Consider the following 16,829-nt stretch of genomic DNA (forward strand, 5'->3'; position numbering starts at 1 on the left):
AGAAAAAACATAATAAAGAGTTGAGAGACGTGAATAATAATAGAATGAAAATCTCTGACATCTATCTGATTAGAGTCCCAAAGGGCGAAATTGGAAAGAATTAATGTTTAGAGAGATAATAATTAAGAAATTTCAGAATTGATGAAAACTATGAATGCACAGTTTCAGGAAGTACAATATATCCCAAATATGATCAAGAAAAATAAATTCATACCTTGTCACATCATAATAAATCTGCTACACACCAAATATAACTAGAAGATCTGGAAAGCAGAAAGAGAAAGACAGATGACCTACAAAAGAATGACAATTAGCTGGGGCACCTGGGTGGCTCAGTTGGTTGAGCCTCTGACTTTGGCTCAGGTCATGATCTCACGGTTTGTGAGTTCAAGCCCCACATAGGGCTCTCCACTGTCAGCGCAGAACCCACTTCAGATCCTCTGTCCCCCTCTCTCTGCCCCTCCCCTGCTTGCTCTCTCTCAAAAATAAATAAACATTTTTTTAAAAGAATGATAATTACACTAGTAGCAGATTTCACAACAACAGAAGCCAAAAGATGATGGAATAGCTTCTATAAAATAAGAAAAAATTACTATCCACTTAAAATTGTTTACTCAGCAAAAAAAAACATCCAACAACAAGGAGAAAAATAATAATCTTTGTAAGAAACAAGCTTTTAAGGAATTTACAAAGATACCTGTTTAAAAGAAGTTGTAAAGGATTTAGTTGAAGAAAAAAAGAGGCAGAAATGAAAAGAGGAAAAGTGAGCAAAAGAATGCTGACATAAAATTAAGCCCAAGCAAGTATTATCTCAACAAAGTAATACAGGAGTATCATCTGTGTGGATGAAAAAAGAACTGAAGGGGCACCTGGCTGGCTCAGTCAGTAGAGAATGGGACTGTTGATCTCAGGGTTGTGAGTTAGAGCCCCACGCTGGATGTAGAGTTTACTTAAAAATATATATATGTGAAAAAACAAAACAAGCAAACCAACCCCCCCCCCAGATAGATATGTGTGTATATGTATTTGGAAGTGTTCAAAATCAGTAAATTAGGAGAGAAAACAATAGTAAATCAAGAGGGGGGAAAACAAGAGCTAATCTAAAATTGTTTTATTGAACAGAACACAGGGTAAAATATCATTCAACATTAGGATTTTATTAGGTTAAAGGCACCTATTAAGATGTATGAAGTAGCCACTAAAATAATAGAAATGTCAAACCAATATGAGGGAAAAAGTGGAATAAATAGGAGGGAACGAATCCCCCAAAAGGCAAGAAACTAGCACTTGAAGTTCTAGCAGGTGCAATAAGCTAAGAAAAAGAAATTCGAAGTATAATGATTAGAAAGGAAGAAATAAAACTGTCATTATTGTTTTTTAATTTTTTTTTTAACATCTTTATTTATTTTTGAGACAGGGAGAGACAGAGCATGAACAGGGGAGGGTCAGAGAGAGGGAGACAAAGAATCTGAAACGGGTTCCAGGCTCTGAGCCGTCAGCACAGAGCCCGACGCGGGCTCGAACTCACGGACCGTGAGATCATGACCTGAGCCGAAGTCGGACGTTCAACCGACTGAGCCACCCAGGCGCCCCAAAACTGTCATTATTTGAAATAATCCAATTGGCCATAAAGAAAGTAATGAATTTATAGCAAACCACTAAAAAATAATGAGAGTTTAGTAAAATGGCTGGATCTTACGATTGGCATACAAAAATCAATTATAATTAACAATTAGAAAATACGTATTTTTATTTTTTTAATGTTTATTTATTAGAGAGAGAGAGGGCATGAGCAGGGGAGGGGCAGATAGAGGGAGACAGGGGATCCTGAAGCGGCCTTTGCACTGACAGCAGAGAGCCTGATGCAGGGCTCGAACTCATGAGCCCTGAGATCATGACCTGAGCTGAAGTCGGATGCTTAGCTGACTGAGCCACCCAGGCACCCTGAAAATATGTATTTTTAAAAAATGCCCTGTATAGAGAAAAAAACCTTAATACTTAAGAATAAATATAAGATATACAAAAGCTATACCTGTAAACTATAAAACTTTACTGAGGACCTTAAGAATGACCTAAAGAGGGGCATCTGGGTGGCTCAGTTGGCTGAGCGTCTGACTTCGGCTCAGGTCATGATATCACAGTTCATGAGTTCAAGCCCCGCGTTGGGCTCTGTGCTGACAGCTCAGAGCCTGGAGCCTGCTTCGGATTCTCTGTCTCTCTCTCTCTCTGCCCCTGCCCTGCTCACGCTCTGTCTCTCCCTCTCTCTCAAAAATAAATAAACACTAAAAAAATTAAAAAAAAAAAGAATGACCTAAATAAATGAAGAAATGTCCCGTGTTCATGCATAGAAAGATGTATTTTAGTATTTTCAGTATTTTTTCTTTTCAGTAAAAGGTACATTTAGTAGAGAAGGAATAGTAGTAATGAACCTTTATGAGTCAAATAAAAAAGCATCAAAACATATGCCCCCACACTTTTGGAAAAAGATAATAGAGGATGTAAATATATCTAATGAAGTGAACAAAATCATTTAAAAACAGTGTGGGATGGGGCGCCTGGCTGGCTCAGTGGGAAAAGCATGCAACTCAGGGTGGTGAGTTGGAGCCCCGGGTTGGGTGTAGAGATTACTAAAAATAAATAAATAAACTTAAAGAAAAATAAAAACAGTGGGGGAGAAGAGTACTGTAATTACTGACAACAGTTCCCAGAAAAGGAAATAGGCCTAATTTTATACCAACACTTAATAACTCCAGGGAGTGATAGCCTAAGGGGTGGGAGGAATAATCTGCACTTAGCGCAGGATGACAGAACCACTCATGTCATTTACAAAATTATGAGCTTCCAAATCCAAGGAGGATGGAAACAAATATGTCTTATCTTTTCCTTCTTCTAACTAGAAGGTGATGAAAATGGCCTCTGGATAGAGACCAGGAAAGGAGGGGATGTGAACTGTGACAGAAACGGAGATTTCCAAGCTCCAACAGAAGTGAGAGAACACCCAAGGGCCCATGGTGACACCCGCCTCCCCCATTGGAGTGGGGGATACCCTGGATGGGACTAGGCAAATGGAGTAATTTTAACTTCTGGACATTTCCCATAAGCTCCTTTCTTTTTCTTTTTCTTTTTTCTTTTTTCTTAAGTTTATTTATTTATTTTCAGAGAGAGAGAGAGAGAGAGAGAGCATGAGTGGGGAAGGGGCAGAGAGAGGGAGACATAAAATCTGAAGCAGGCTCCAGGCTCTGAGCTGTCAGCACAGAGCCCGACGTGGGGCTCGAACTTACGGACCGCAAGATCATGACCTGAACCGAAGTCGGACGTTCAACCGACTGAGCCACCCAGGCGCCCCAGTTTTTTTTTTTAAAAAGCATTTTCAGTATGATTCCAATGTTATAAAAATATACTTCTGTCTAGCTATCTAACCCAGTTAGCATTTAATGATAATTATTGATGGGTGGTAAGATTTGGGATAATTTAGTGCTTTTTACTTTTATGCATTGCTTACATTCTTTAAAAGAAGCAGGTGTTATTTTACAAATACAATTCAGTATGTGTATAAAGAGAGAGGGAAAGAGAGAAACAGAGCTAGAGAATTATAACAATAATTTACAGATTGAGTGCTTACTGTTTATCAGATACTGTTCTAAACCCTTTACATGTGCTAGTTCAAATCATATGAAATTGCCATATTTAGCTGTTCTTGACCTACAAAAACAGCAATTTCATGTGGTTCAATTTATATTTACTCCTTTAACCTTTGAATAACCCTAAGAGGACGATGGAGAACCAAAGCTGCTAAAACTACAGAGGTGCCCCTGCGTGGCTCAGTTGGTTGAGTGTTCAGGTTAAACTCAGGTCATGATCTCGCAGTTTGTGAGTTCGAGCCCCACATTGGGCTCTGTGCTGACAGCTGGGAGCCTGGAGCCTGCTTCGGGGTTTTATGTCTAACCTGTCTCTCTCAAAAATAAATAAACATTAAAAAAAAATGTTTTTTTAGGGGACGCCTGGGTGGCTCAGTTGGTTAAGCCTCTGACTTCGGCTCAGGTCATGATCTCATCGTTCGTGAGTTCGAGCCTCGAGTCAGACTCTGTGCTGACAGCTCAGAGCCTGAAGCCTGCTTCAGATTCTATGTCTCCCTCTCTCTCTCTGCCTCTTCCTCGCTCGCACTCTATCAGAAATAAATAAACGTTAAAAAAAATTTTTTTAATCTTTAAAAAAATGCAAAGAGAAATCAAGGCTTCTCCCCACAGAGCTCCCAGCCCCCACCCAGCCCTGTCCTGGGGTCTCGCCCTCCCACCCCTCCTCCGCAGGTCAGGCAGAGGAACCGTTCATTCTCTGTCCCAAGGTGCCCTACAAGGTGGAATCAACCATCAACCTTCAGGACATGTGGTCTTGCTCTGTTTATCCCCTGAGTGAAGCCACTCTGGGTTTCTAGAAGCAGGCACAGGTCCTTGGGAACTGCAGCTGCTGTTGGAGAGCTTCGGTGCACCTGCAAATCCCAGTGGGGTGAGTCCCCATCCACGTCCCCCTCCAGGGCCCTGAAGCAGGACACATTCTCCAGTTTCATGTTTATTTGCAGAAAGTGATGAAGACAAAAGAAATATATCCAGACACCACTCTCTGTACAATAAATAGCCTCCCCATTCCAAAAAGGAAAAAGAAAAAAGCATGCGTGCCCCCATAATCACCACCCCAAAGACTTAGCTTCTTGAGGTGTGCACCAACCCCCCCCTTCCCCGCCCTTCCTGGGGACCCCACTGTCTCTGCGCAGGTGGGGTCCGGGCCAGCCGCCCAAAGTCCTCGGCGCAAACGAAACTGCGCAAAGTTAGTTCTATAAAGGAAGACGGTCTCCAGTTCCCAGCCAGCCCCACCGGACCCCTACCCAGTCCCAGAGAAGAGCGGAAAGCTCCTTTGTGGCCAAGACCTTCTTGTTCTCCGTTCTCTGTTCTCCAGCTGGGAACCCACAGCCAGAAGCAGCACCAGGGAAATGATTGTAGTTGGGGCCGAGGAAGGGGCAGGGGACACTCCTCTCAGGTTTCATCGTGGGCCGGAAGCAGCAAGTGAACCCCAGAACCCCCTCTTCCTCAACCAACTACAAAAAGGGAGGAGACAGAGGGAGCTGGGGCCTCTCAGTCCTGAGTCTGTTGTCTGCATTAGTTGGTGTCCTCCAACCTGATAACACTGTTTCTGTGCCTTTCCCCATGTCATCCCCTCAGTTGGGAAAATAGCTATAAAACTGGCCTTCGGTTTCCTTATCAAAAGGAGAAGGGGCCCCAGCAGGGGAGGAGCTATCGCCACTGGAAGGATAGGGGGACACACGCCTCCTCTTAGAGTCTCCTTCACCCAGTCCTGAGTCACTGGACTCCGGCCGCAGCGGGGTGATCTCAGTCCACACGGAGGGGGAGCCCTGGTCCTCCGGGCCCCGTCCCTCTGAAGCTCCGGGACCGGGTTCCACGGGCAGAGTCCGCATGGGGCGGAACCAGCTGCCTGGGCCCATCTTGGGAGGGTACTGGGGGGCCACAGGCCAGCCAGCTCCAGGCGTCAGGACCTCTTGGCCTCGGTAGTAGGACACGGTGGGCCCAGGGGCGGAGGGCAGGAATGCAGGCTTCATGCTGACCGTTCGAAACTCGGCCTCATAGCTGTGGTCCCGGGGGGGCCCCAGCCAGTAAGGCTGGGAAACCACATCCTTGGCTTGCCCAGGAAGGTCGGAGTAGAAGCGACTGGGAACGGGATACTGGTTGGGTAGGAGAGGAGAGTAGTGGTCTCCCCCAAGCAACTGACAGTTGGGTCCAGGCGGGGAGGGGACGCTGGTGTCAACAGAGGCATACATGCTAAAAAAAAAAAAAAAAAAAAAAAAAAGGAGGCAAGAAAAGCGGTCACAAACAGAACCACTGACCTATAAGCCTGCCTACTGCACGTCCCTCCCTGGACCCTCTCGCCCTGCCGGCCCTCCAGCATCCACCCCACCCCTGCCCACCCCCAGGGAAGGAGACGTGCTCAGCACCAGTCTGGAGTCGAGTCCCAGGAGGAACCAAGAGGAGGCCCTCGGCAAAGGTGAGCTGAACCCAGTGGCACTTACGACTCAAAGTTCTCCCGGAATCCTTTGGCAAAAGGGTTATTATCAATTTTCAGCTGAGTGATCTAGAGAGAGGGGAAATAGAGGCACCTGAGTCCCGAGTCTGGTGCTAGACTTCCGGACTCCCCACCAAGGAAGCCTGTGGGCCTCCCTCTCCCCTCCTGTCCCTCAAGGCTCGGCCCCGCCCGGCAGCCCTCACCTCTGCATTCTGGTAGGCGGTCACGGCAATGAACTGGGTCTCTTGGAAGGTGAAGACATGCGTGTTGGAGGTGTTGCAGGCCGCCTCCGGCTCCCCATCGTTCACCTCGACGATGTGTAGCCGAGGCTGGTACTTATGGAGGGACTGGAGCACGATCATCTGAGAGAGAGCCACATGCTTGTGGGGGTCTATGGGTCCTCTACCCCCACCCACGGCTGGTCCTGTGGCCAGGCCAGAAGGGACCCTGAGGTCATAGCGTCCATTCCCCTGCCCTGCTACCACGTAGCTTCCCCCAGGCCTTCTAGCTCCGGTGCCCAGCCTCTCCAGGGCACCACTTCTGCCCTCTTGCCCTGTGTCCTACCCACAGATGTCCGTTGTGACCAAGGTACTAGCACAAGCAAGGCTTCTCAAGGCTCTGTTCAACTTAGACTCCGCGCCCATTTCCTGAGGCCGCGGGCACCAACCCTATGCCCAGCATGGCACACAAGTGATGGCGGCCTCGGGTTTGATGAAGAAACCCCCAGGGCCAGCTCGGCCCTTGTCATCCTGAATGCAACCCCGTGTCTGCCCCTGAGACGCAGCTTCCTCCCACCTCATCTTCCCCGCACGGTGCATGGAAAAGAACCAGAGTCAGAGAGGAAGAAAAGTGACTTTCACAGAACAGAATCAGCCAGGAGGGGTGGGGGGTGGCGAGGAATCCCACCTGGGTCACATTGTTAGAGGCCCCTTTGTTGTTCGTGAGCTTTAGTTTCCCGAACGAAACTTCCTGGCGCATCCAATGGGCTCCGGTATTGGGGGAATCTGGGTGGACGTACAGGCGGTTTCCTGTGGACAGTTAACCTCTTTGGCATGCAGCCCCCGGGGGACCAGAGCCCTGGTGAGATGGGGCTTCTTTGCCTGTTCGGAGGGGGATGTCAAAAAGGCTGCAGGGGCAGGACTAGATGGGTCAGGGCAAGGGGAGGTGGGCACAGAGGACTGAGCAGAAGACAGGCTAAGGCAGAAGAGAGAAGAGAGGACAAACAGAACGGGGGGTGAGAAGTGGGAGGGGACAAGGGTGGGATGGGGAATTAAGGCTTAGGTGTAGCGGGCAGTGCCTCGCGGGTTCCTCCTGGGTCCACCAGGGGGCGCTCAGTCTCGGCGAAAAAGAGCATCCAGGGTTCTCCAGGGGGCTTCCTACCTGGCATGTTGCCCTCAGCCTTGCCACACTGCACCCACTTGCCGCTCTGATACCGCCAGTGGTGCTGGTCCACCAAGACCACGTCCACGAACATCCGGTAATGGCTGGTGGGCTCCAGCCCCGCCACAGTAAATGACAAGAACGGGAACATCCGCCTAGGGAGAACAGAAAGACCCACCAACATCCATCAGCCCCCCAACGTCACAGACAGCCACCCCTGTGCCAAGGCTTTCAGCCATGTGCTGGAGTCAGTTTCCAACCCTCAAGAGAGCCAAGCGGAAATGCCAGCCAGTCGCTAAACAATGCCATAACTAAACTGAAATTATATCAACTTACAATTAAATACATTATCAGCCGAGGTGATAAATACTCAAAACTCATCGCTTCTCAGTTCGTTTACTACATTTTCCTGTTATCTCTGCTCTTGAGGTTACTTTTTTTCTTTCTTAAAGTTTTTTTTTTTTTAATTTTTTTTTTCAACGTTTATTTTATTTTTGGGACAGAGAGAGACAGAGCATGAACGGGGGAGGGACAGAGAGAGAGGGAGACACAGAATCGGAAACAGGCTCCAGGCTCCGAGCCATCAGCCCAGAGCCCGACGCGGGGCTCGAACTCACGGACCGTGAGATCGTGACCTGGCTGAAGTCGGACGCTTAACCGACTGCGCCACCCAGGCGCCCCTCTTTTTTAAAGTTTTTAATGTTTATTTATTTTTGAGAGACAGAGAGCCAGCGGGGGAGGGGCAGAGAGAGCCGGCGACACAGAATCCCAAAGCACACTCCCCGGTTCCGAGCTGTCTGCACAGAGCCCGACATGGGGCTCGAACTCACCAGCCTTGAGATCATGACCTGAGCTGAAGCCAGACGCTTAGCTGACTGAACCACCCAGGCGCCCCGTCTTGAGGTTGCTCACATCTCTTGTTCCCATCTGGCGGAAAATACTAGATAACCGTGCTACGGCACGTCTTCTCCCAACTCTGCATCCAGGGATACCACAAGCGTAGCTTGAAATCAGCCACCATAGGGATAGTTACACCACGGAAATCAGCAAACACTATGAATCAGGGCTTTTTCGCTGTTCTTCTTTCAGAGGGTCAGTTGATAGACACTGTCTCGAATCTTAGTTTGCTTCCTAGCCGGGAGCAAAGCCACAAGCCAGCCCCCCAGAGGCACTTGCCCATAGGCCCTCATGCCTCAGTCTCCCAAGCCCTCGTCCGGTCTCAGTCCCCGCCCCATCCTCTCCACTGTGGTCCTCACGGTGCCATGATGCTCCCAGCCCTGTGGCACCCAGGCTCCCCCTGCCCCCCCCCCTCCCGGGGCCAGATGTCTGTGGATGGCCTGCCCCAGGCCTCAGCCTTCAGAGAAGTAGCTAAAATCCTAGGTGGAACTTCCCAGCCACCTGGAAGAGGACTCTGTTGAGCACAGTCCCCACTCTCAAAGGCCTGGCTCCCAGGAAAAGTGGAGGAAGTCGAGGTTGGGATGCGGTATTATCCTCTATCGCGCCAGAGCAAGAGAGCCGGAGAGGGAAGCAGTTTCATACAACACCCATCTCGCCACTTCCACCGTCACCCATCCTGATGGCTTGGCTTTTCTTTTCCAGCCCAAGCAGGAAGAGCAGATTTTGCAGGATGGCGGAATCACACCCTCATCAGAATCACGTTTCATTCCCACACACCTCTCCCCTCCTCCTACAAGAAGTCATGCAGGGTGGGAAGAAAGACACCAGTCCATGAGTCAGGAGACCTGGGGGAGGGAGGGTGCCAGAGACCTAGGAACACTTTTGGGGGGCATCCTAGTCCTCAGGCATTCCCAGAACGACACCCTTAAGAACCTTGGGAAGGTGTCCCGACATCCCTGTCTTCTCCGGACTCTCCTATGCTGAGAAAAAAAAAAAAAAAAAAAAAAAAAGAGGTTTACTGGCCCTATGACCTTAGATAAGTTAATTCCCAAACCAAACCTCAGTTTCTTCACCTGTAAGTGGGGACAGTAACTCCTGTTCATTTTTCCTCTGAGAGCTGTTAAGAAGTTTGAAAGATGCGAAACTCAGCTCATCCGGTCTCTCCTCCACCCCACCCTCTCCCAGGCCCCGAGCTATCAAAGCCCTCAGGCCCTCAGGCCGGGCTGAAGGACCCCAAGCAAGCGTCCAGAGTTCTGGAGCCCAGGGGCTCAGCAGGCCAGCTGACTTGAGAAATCAAAGGTGACGGATGAGGCCTTGAACAATTAAGGTTGGGGCGGTATTTTCAGCTCGTCTCTACCACCAACTCCTTCTATGACGCAGTCAGGTCGCACACGTTTTTGGTATCATAACCAGCTCCCCTTCAAACTTGTAGGAATAAAGGAAGAGAAGGAACGTATTCATTGTGTCTCTACTTAGCAGTAGCCAGTCCTTTGAAACGTAATAAAAAAAATTTTTTTTTGTTTTTTATTAGTTATTTTTGAGAGAGGGAGAGCGTGAGCAGGGGAAGGGCAGAGAGAGAGGGACACAGAGGATCCGAAGGGAGCCCGACACAGACAGCCAAGAGCCCGATGCAGGGCTCAAACTCACAAACCGTGAGATCACGACCGGAGCCAAAGTTGGATGCTTAATCCACTGAGCCACCCAGGAGCCCCTGAAATGTAAAATGTTACTTCCAAGTTTATACTTGAAGCAGCCAAGGACTGGAGAGCCGTGTTGACGGATCCTTGGTGGGAGAACAGTGTCGGGGGCTCCTGACTGCAGCGTACACGCCCTGGGGTCCATCTCTCTACCCTGCTTGGCTCTGGTAGAGGGAAATGCAGGAGAAGCGGGAAGAGAATGGGGGAAAGGGAGAAGAGAAGGGAGGTCTCATTTCACCCTGAAAGTCTAGAATCGCCACCAGCTGGAACCCCAAAATAGCCCCTGATTTACATGACACTTTGCTGGGAAGGAACACGGTCTGATGCCAAAGGAAGCCCTTCAAAAAGACCACTTATGGGGCGCCTGGGGGGTCTCAGTCGGTTAAGCGTCCGACTTCGGCTCAGGTCAAGATCTCACGGTTCGTGGGTTCGAGCCCCACGTCAGGCTCTGTGCTGACAACTCAGAGCCTGGGGCCTGCTTCGCATTCTGTGTCTCCCTCTCTCTCTGCCCCTGCCCCGCTCGCGCTCTGTCTCTCTCTCAAAAATAAAGTAAACGTTAAAAAAATAAAAAAAATAAAAAACCAAAAAGACCACTTACCATCCATCGTGCCCTCAGAGGACAGGGCCCGAGACTCTAAATTCCTGAGCTAGGGCTCAGGACTATCCCATCTTGAAATGATTCGCAGGGTCACCACACCCTCCACCCCATCCTGAACACCTCTGATAAGTTCCAATTCACCGTCATTACGTACAGATTAAAAGGAGGTGATTTTTCATCAGTCATGTTGGCAAAGTGGTTCACAACTGATATCCAACGCTGCTGAGTCTGTGGGGAAAGGGGTCCTCTCACACACTACTGGTGCGGGTGTAGATTAGTATCACCTTTTAGGAGGATATCCCAGCACTACCTTGTACCTATCGAAATGCAAAATGTGCTCAGGCATCAAAGGATCTCCCCTCCCCCCCCCCCCAACCTCAGATCCAACTTCATGGAAATTAGACAGTCACTAGCAAACAGCCGATGGAAAACAAAGCTGTTTTCACCTGCCCCAAGAGAAATTAAGCCAGTGAGTCCAAAAAAAAAAAAAAAAAAAAAAAAATTGTCTTAGGGGCACCTGAGTGGCTCAGTTGGTTAAGCACTGGACTCTTGGTTTCAGCTCAGGTCATGATCTCACGGTTCGTGAGTTCGAACCCCGCGTCTGGCTCTATGCCGACAGCTCAGAGCCTGGAGCCTGCTTCGGATTCTGGGTCTCCCTCTCGCTCTGCCCCTCCCCTGCTCACGCTCTCTCTCTCTCTCAAAAATAAATAAAACATTAAAAAACATTTTTTTTTTTTAGTTGTTCTAAAGATCTAAGAAGTTCTCCGAGTCGGGAACGTAGAGAAGGGAAAACCACCATGGCTAGGAGGCCAGTGATCCAGGATCGGTTAGCACTGAAATTGTTTTATCAACCCCTAAATTCACACATACATACACAAATGCAAATTGAGCTCCTTAACAACAGAACTACCCAGAGTTATCTTAATTATAATAATCAACTAATCACACCCAGAAAAGTGGGGATTGCCAGCAATGAATGCACACCCACACACCCACACACACAGACACCGGCCTCTCTCTTCCTCTGCTGAGAATATCTACCATCAACTATTCTCTGCACACCAACACATTCACAGCACACACACACACACACGCTGCCACACAGAAATACGGCGCAAGTCCGGTGTAGGCACCCCGAAACTTCACAAACACACAAACTTCAACTCCAACGTCTCCACTTGGTCGGTCCAACATTTTATCTCACTTTCCCCTCCCAGTCCCACCCGAGAGGCCTGGGTCAGTCTCTGGCGCTGGGAACTGCCATCCCCACCCCCACTGTCGCTCCCCACCTTGCTGTTACTGCCCATGGAGGAGAGAGTGACTGTCGCTTGTCCATAGTGCGAGGGATGGGTCTAGGGTGGGTGGGAGAGGAAGGATCTGGGAGGGAGTGAGTCAGCCCAAGGCAAAAGGCTGTGGGGCTGTGGGTGGGCCTGGGCTGGAAGGATTTTTCAAAAAGGAAGAAGGCCGTGGGTGATGCGGTGGTGACTGGCAGGTCACTGGAACCCACGGGGGGACAGGCCAGCTCTCCAAAGCAGGATAGGAAGGGTGCCGTTCTCTGAGCCCAAGGCTTACTTTTCAGAAGTCAGTAGCGCAAGGAAATGGCCGCCGACTTCCCAGATCGCTGGAGCCCAAGTTCAGGTACGGGGCTGAGTTGGGGCCAGTGGGACTGAGCTGGGGATGGTATGTTCTCTGTCCCTTCCACCCCACCATGGGACCCCTGAGGCCTGCTCCAAGGGAGGCATCAAAGGAGGTGGTGAGGTCCCCTTCTAACAGGGACCTCAGAGTGTCCGAAGCTGTCCCTCAGGATGGATCGAAAGCGTGAGGATTGTGACAAATACAGTCACACACAATTACAAAATGATCTGGGAAATTTGATACTGTGTATGAATTTCTTCTCAGGTTTGCTAATAGTATCGTGCTCGCTTTTATTTTATTTTTTATTTTTTTCAACGTTTATTTATTTTTGAAAGAGAGAGACACACAGAGCGTGAGTGGGGGAGGGACAGAGAAAGAGAGAGACACAGAATCCGAAACAGGCTCCAGGCTCTGAGCTGTCAGCACAGAGCCCGATGCAGGGCTTGAACTCACAAACGGTGAGATCATGACCCGAGCCGAAGTCTGACACTCAGCCGACTGAGCCCCCCGGGCGCCCCGTGTTTACTTTTAAAAAGCCATTTTTAGACGCGCATCGAGAAATTTGAAGGATGAACACTCTTCCGTAGTGTCTAGGATTTACTTAGTAAATACTTAACACCATCACTGATAAAGCTGCAGACTGGGGAGTGGGAGGCGGAAGTGAGGTGAGTGAGAATAAAGAAGAAACAAGATTGGACCAGGGGTGACAAGGGCTGAAGCTGGTGATGGGTAGGTGGAGGCCTGTAAGGTTTTTCTCTTTGCTTTTGTATATATTGGAACTTTTCGTAATAAAAGAAAGTAAGCGTATGGATCTCGAAGGGAGACAGCAAAACTCATCAAGAGAGAATTATTCAGCAAGAACATGAAGGAAAGAAGGAGGCCACAGGGTAGCGATGGGGACCCGCAGAGACACATCCCTGTGAGACACCTCCCTCGCCAGGCCGCGGGCAGCCCGCCGCCAGTCCGGCGCCCATTGGGTCCCTGAAGTTCTGGCCAATGCTCCGTCCACCCCAGCCCTCAAGGCTGGAAGGGCCAATTGTAGGGAGGCCAGGGCCTTCCCCCAGGGTGGGAAGGGCTTCCTGACCATCTGAGGAGAGCGGAGGCCTGAGTTCAGGTCTGCTGGGTGACAGAGTGCGAGCCACTCGGTCCCTAGGCTTCAGCACCCCTACCTATAAATGGGGAGACGGCTTGACCTACGTAGCATACTGTAAAATAATGGAAGTGAAAGCACTCTGAATGCATCAATGCCTTTGGACAGTATAGGCTGCTGTTTTTACTCCTGGCCGTGAGGGGCCGGAGAAAGAAAGCCAGGCGGGTATCGTCTGGATTCTGGTGCCAGTTCTGCCAGTGACGGCTAGGAAGAGTCTCTTCGTGTCTCTGAGCCCGCTTCCCTGTCTGTGCAGGGAGGGGACTGGACAGGATTTTCTGGGTCCCCTCCAATTCAAACTTGATGGGACTAGAAGCCCGGGCTGTGCCTGGGAGCACTCACAGCGGGCCCGGGTTGGGGGGGCACAGAGAGGAACCATCAGAAGGTTTAGGGGATGAAGGCCAATGCCATAATAACAGACACTGCCAACTTCCCTGGGTTCATCCCAGAGAAAGAGAAACAACTTAGCAACTTGAAGCTGTTTGTGATTGGTGGACAGGTCCCTCAATCCCAGGCCACCCCACAGAAATCACTGGGAGGGAAGACTATCCCAGCAATGTCTACATTGAAAGCCAACCCCCCAACCCTGGCCCAGCATGGTGGCCTCTCCCTTCTCCCTCCCCAGGCCCCACACCGGGTATCTGCCCTTCAACACCTCCCGGGCGCACTGATGACACAGCCCCTCCACACAGAGGTCCTCCTTGGTCCCCTGCCCACACAGGCCCCCACTGGGAAGGGTGGGTGCACACTCTCACATGCCAGACACAGGCCGGGCCCACTCGGTGTTGCTTACTAAACAAATAACGCACTAACAGCAAGTTTCTCTTTCTTTCCTCACGCAGGAGGCTCTCTCCGGAAGCAGCACCCTCAGCCCCAAACCCTACCCCGCATGCTCTGGGCTCATAGGACACTAAGCCGTGGAGCCAGGGGTTCCCCAGGCTGGATGGTAGACTGGAAAGCATCTGGACAGGGATGAGGCAGACTTTCAGGGGACAGACCTCACGGGGAGCAGAGTGGGACTGGTGGCCAACTGGGACCTGGGGGCTCAGCGTCACCTGCTCAGGCCCATGGGTATGTGTGCTTTCCGTCAGGGCCTGTGCCTGGAAGGGATCTGTGCCCCCCACACACTTTACCACATCCCCCCCCCCCCCAAACACACTTACACCAGACATATGATCTCAAAGTACTACCGGAAGGGAAACTTGGCGACTGCTTCCCTGTGTCACCAAATCCCAGTCTTACCCACCTCCCAAAACTGACCTGTGCATAACACTGGCAAAAGGGCTGGGAGTGGGTAGGGAGCGGGGGGGATAGGAGGGGTTGGGTACAGGAAGACCCTGCCCTCTCTTCCATTTCCCCACACATAGGCACTAAGAGGGGTCCTGCCCTGTCAAACCCAACACACATGTCCCCCTCTGCCCACCGTGACCCCCACTGAGGCAGAGAGTGATCCAAGGGCGCACCCCAATTCTGGGTGAAACCATAGGTACCCTCCCCCCTAACCCACGACAACTTCTCATTGCACCCACTCTCCATCTCCCTTCTGACTTCTATGTCCTAGGAGAAAACAACACTCAGACCTTTCCTGTCCCCACTACAACTCCCTCCCTGCTACCCCCAAAGTCTAAGCCAAACTGTGAAGGGCTCCGACGCGAGAAGGATAAAACAAAACAAAACAGAACACTTGTTCCGGGCGCGCGTCTCACTCACCGTCCCTGCTTGGTGATGATCATCTCCGTCTGGTGCTGATTAAACTTGGACCACAACAGGTGGTTGTTGAGCGCGACTCTCAGCTTCCCGGACACCTCCAGCCCGGCCGGCAGCGCGTAGTCCTCGCGCGGCCCCGGGTAGAGAACCGAGCGCGGGTCCGGGGCCCCATAGCCGTCCCCAGGCTGGTAGCCCTCGGCGCTCGCCGTCGGCGGGAAGGGCTCGCCCACCCCGGGGAAGCCGGCGGCCTGGGGCCGGGGCGGGTAGGCGTAGGCTCCGAGGAAGCGGCCCGGCGGAGCGGGCACCAGGGCGCCCCCGGGGTACGGCGCCCCCAGGCTGGCGCCCCCGCGACGGTCGGCCGCGTCCTGCGCGCCGGGCTCCGGGTAGAAGTAGCGGTTCTGCGGGTCGGCGCCGGGCGCCCGGCCCTCGTCGCTCGCCGGCATCGGCTCGGTGCCAGTCAGCATGTCTCCGCAGCCCGGCTCCACGATGCCCATCCGGGGCGGGCTGGCACCTTCCCGCAGCCGTCGGGGACCGGCCCCTCTCCGCGCGGGGGCAGGCGTGGGGGGTCTCGAGAGTCGGGGCGGGGCCCCGGGGGCGGGGGCGGGGGCGGGGGGGGGCCCCACCGGAGCCCGGGCTCGGACGCCTGGGTCCTGCGCCCGCGTTTGGCGGGCGCGCAGCTGCTCCCGGGCTCCCTCTCCAGCGGGCCGCTGTCACTAGCGTCGCGGCGCCTTTGCTGTGGCTTTATGAAGCTCTCTGGGCTCCCCCCCACCCCCCCACCTCGGCCCCGCCCCGCCTCACCCCGCCCCCTCGTGGCTAATCCTCAGCAAATTCGAAGCAGCCGCCGAGGACTGGAGGCCCCCACGGTGTGGCGGGTCCCCGCGCGCCGCCAAGTTCAAGCTTAAAGACTGCCTTCTGGAAAAGTCCACCCGTCCACCCGAAACGCCAGCCTGTTTCTCTCCTCTGGAGCCTCGTGGAAATTCCACCCATCCTTCCAGGCTCAGCTCAAAGGTCCCCTCCTACAGGAAGCCTTCGGTGATGGCCCAGATGCGACTCACAGGGCCTTGCGGCCGGCCGCACTCGCCGCTCGGCGCAGCAGCGGGGTCTGCACCCAGTCCGAACTGCTTAGACCGCGAACATTCAGCAGATCACTGATGCCCATTGTGTGCCCAGGCTCTGTGCTAGGTGGCTGTGCCTGAAGTGTTTGCGCTCTTTCTCGGGGGGCCAGAGACCCAGCTGGGCTGTGTCCCATGCATCTCGTCCCAACAGCCCCAAGGCGGAGCTGGAAGCTGGGGGCAGCGGGAAGAGCTCCTTGAAAGGGATTGCACCCGCTGCAGCTTCAGGTTTGCAGGGCCGGCGGGGGCGGCCAGGGCACTGGAAGCAGCCCTGGGCTGCCTGTGCTCAGAGTCTCGTCCCTGGCTCTGCCTGTCACTCAGGTATGTGTGACCTGGGCAAGTCACTTCCCTTGCCTGAAAGGCAGCCTCCCAACCATAGAATGGGGGAAATAAGCTGATTTCCTTTTCAGAGGGGCTGTGAGCCTTACCCTAGAGGGTGGACCTGTGCAGCACTCTCCAGTCTATTCTTCCCTCTGCTGGGAAGGCTGCTGGGAACAGGTTCAGAGCCCGCTGACGGGGCAGGATGCCCCCCCCCCCCAACTTGTTCCGCAGGACTGCCTGCGAGATAGGACCACTACTAGGGCTTT

The 16,829-nt window shown here is 52.1% G+C and overlaps 1 protein-coding gene across 1 annotated transcript; it reads right to left on the reverse strand.

Moving 5' to 3' along the window:
* Positions 1 to 4,490: 4,490 nt before the first annotated feature.
* TBX21 (T-box transcription factor 21) lies at positions 4,491 to 15,663 on the reverse strand. Its single transcript, XM_042916456.1, has 6 exons — positions 15,134 to 15,663; positions 7,450 to 7,604; positions 6,976 to 7,097; positions 6,273 to 6,431; positions 6,077 to 6,138; positions 4,491 to 5,828 (listed from the first exon to the last, which is right to left on the reverse strand). The coding sequence occupies exons 1-6, from the start codon at positions 15,622 to 15,624 to the stop codon at positions 5,210 to 5,212; spliced, it is 1,608 nt and encodes a 535-aa protein (XP_042772390.1). The 5' UTR covers positions 15,625 to 15,663; the 3' UTR covers positions 4,491 to 5,209.
* Positions 15,664 to 16,829: the final 1,166 nt, after the last annotated feature.

This window comes from Panthera leo, chromosome E1 (assembly GCF_018350215.1).
Source record: "Panthera leo isolate Ple1 chromosome E1, P.leo_Ple1_pat1.1, whole genome shotgun sequence".
Classification (NCBI taxonomy): domain Eukaryota; kingdom Metazoa; phylum Chordata; class Mammalia; order Carnivora; family Felidae; genus Panthera; species Panthera leo.

Bases quoted from the DNA above. Each gene is read 5' to 3' on its own strand.
- TBX21 (XM_042916456.1), bottom strand. From the start codon at position 15,624: ATGGGCATCGTGGAGCCGGGCTGCGGAGACATGCTGACTGGCACCGAG. The intron at 7,098-7,449 runs GTAGGAAGCCCC...AACTGTCCACAG, and splicing joins GGCTGAGGGCAACATGCCAG to GAAACCGCCTGTACGTCCAC. The intron at 6,432-6,975 runs GTGGGATTCCTC...GCTCTCTCTCAG, and splicing joins CCTCTAACAATGTGACCCAG to ATGATCGTGCTCCAGTCCCT.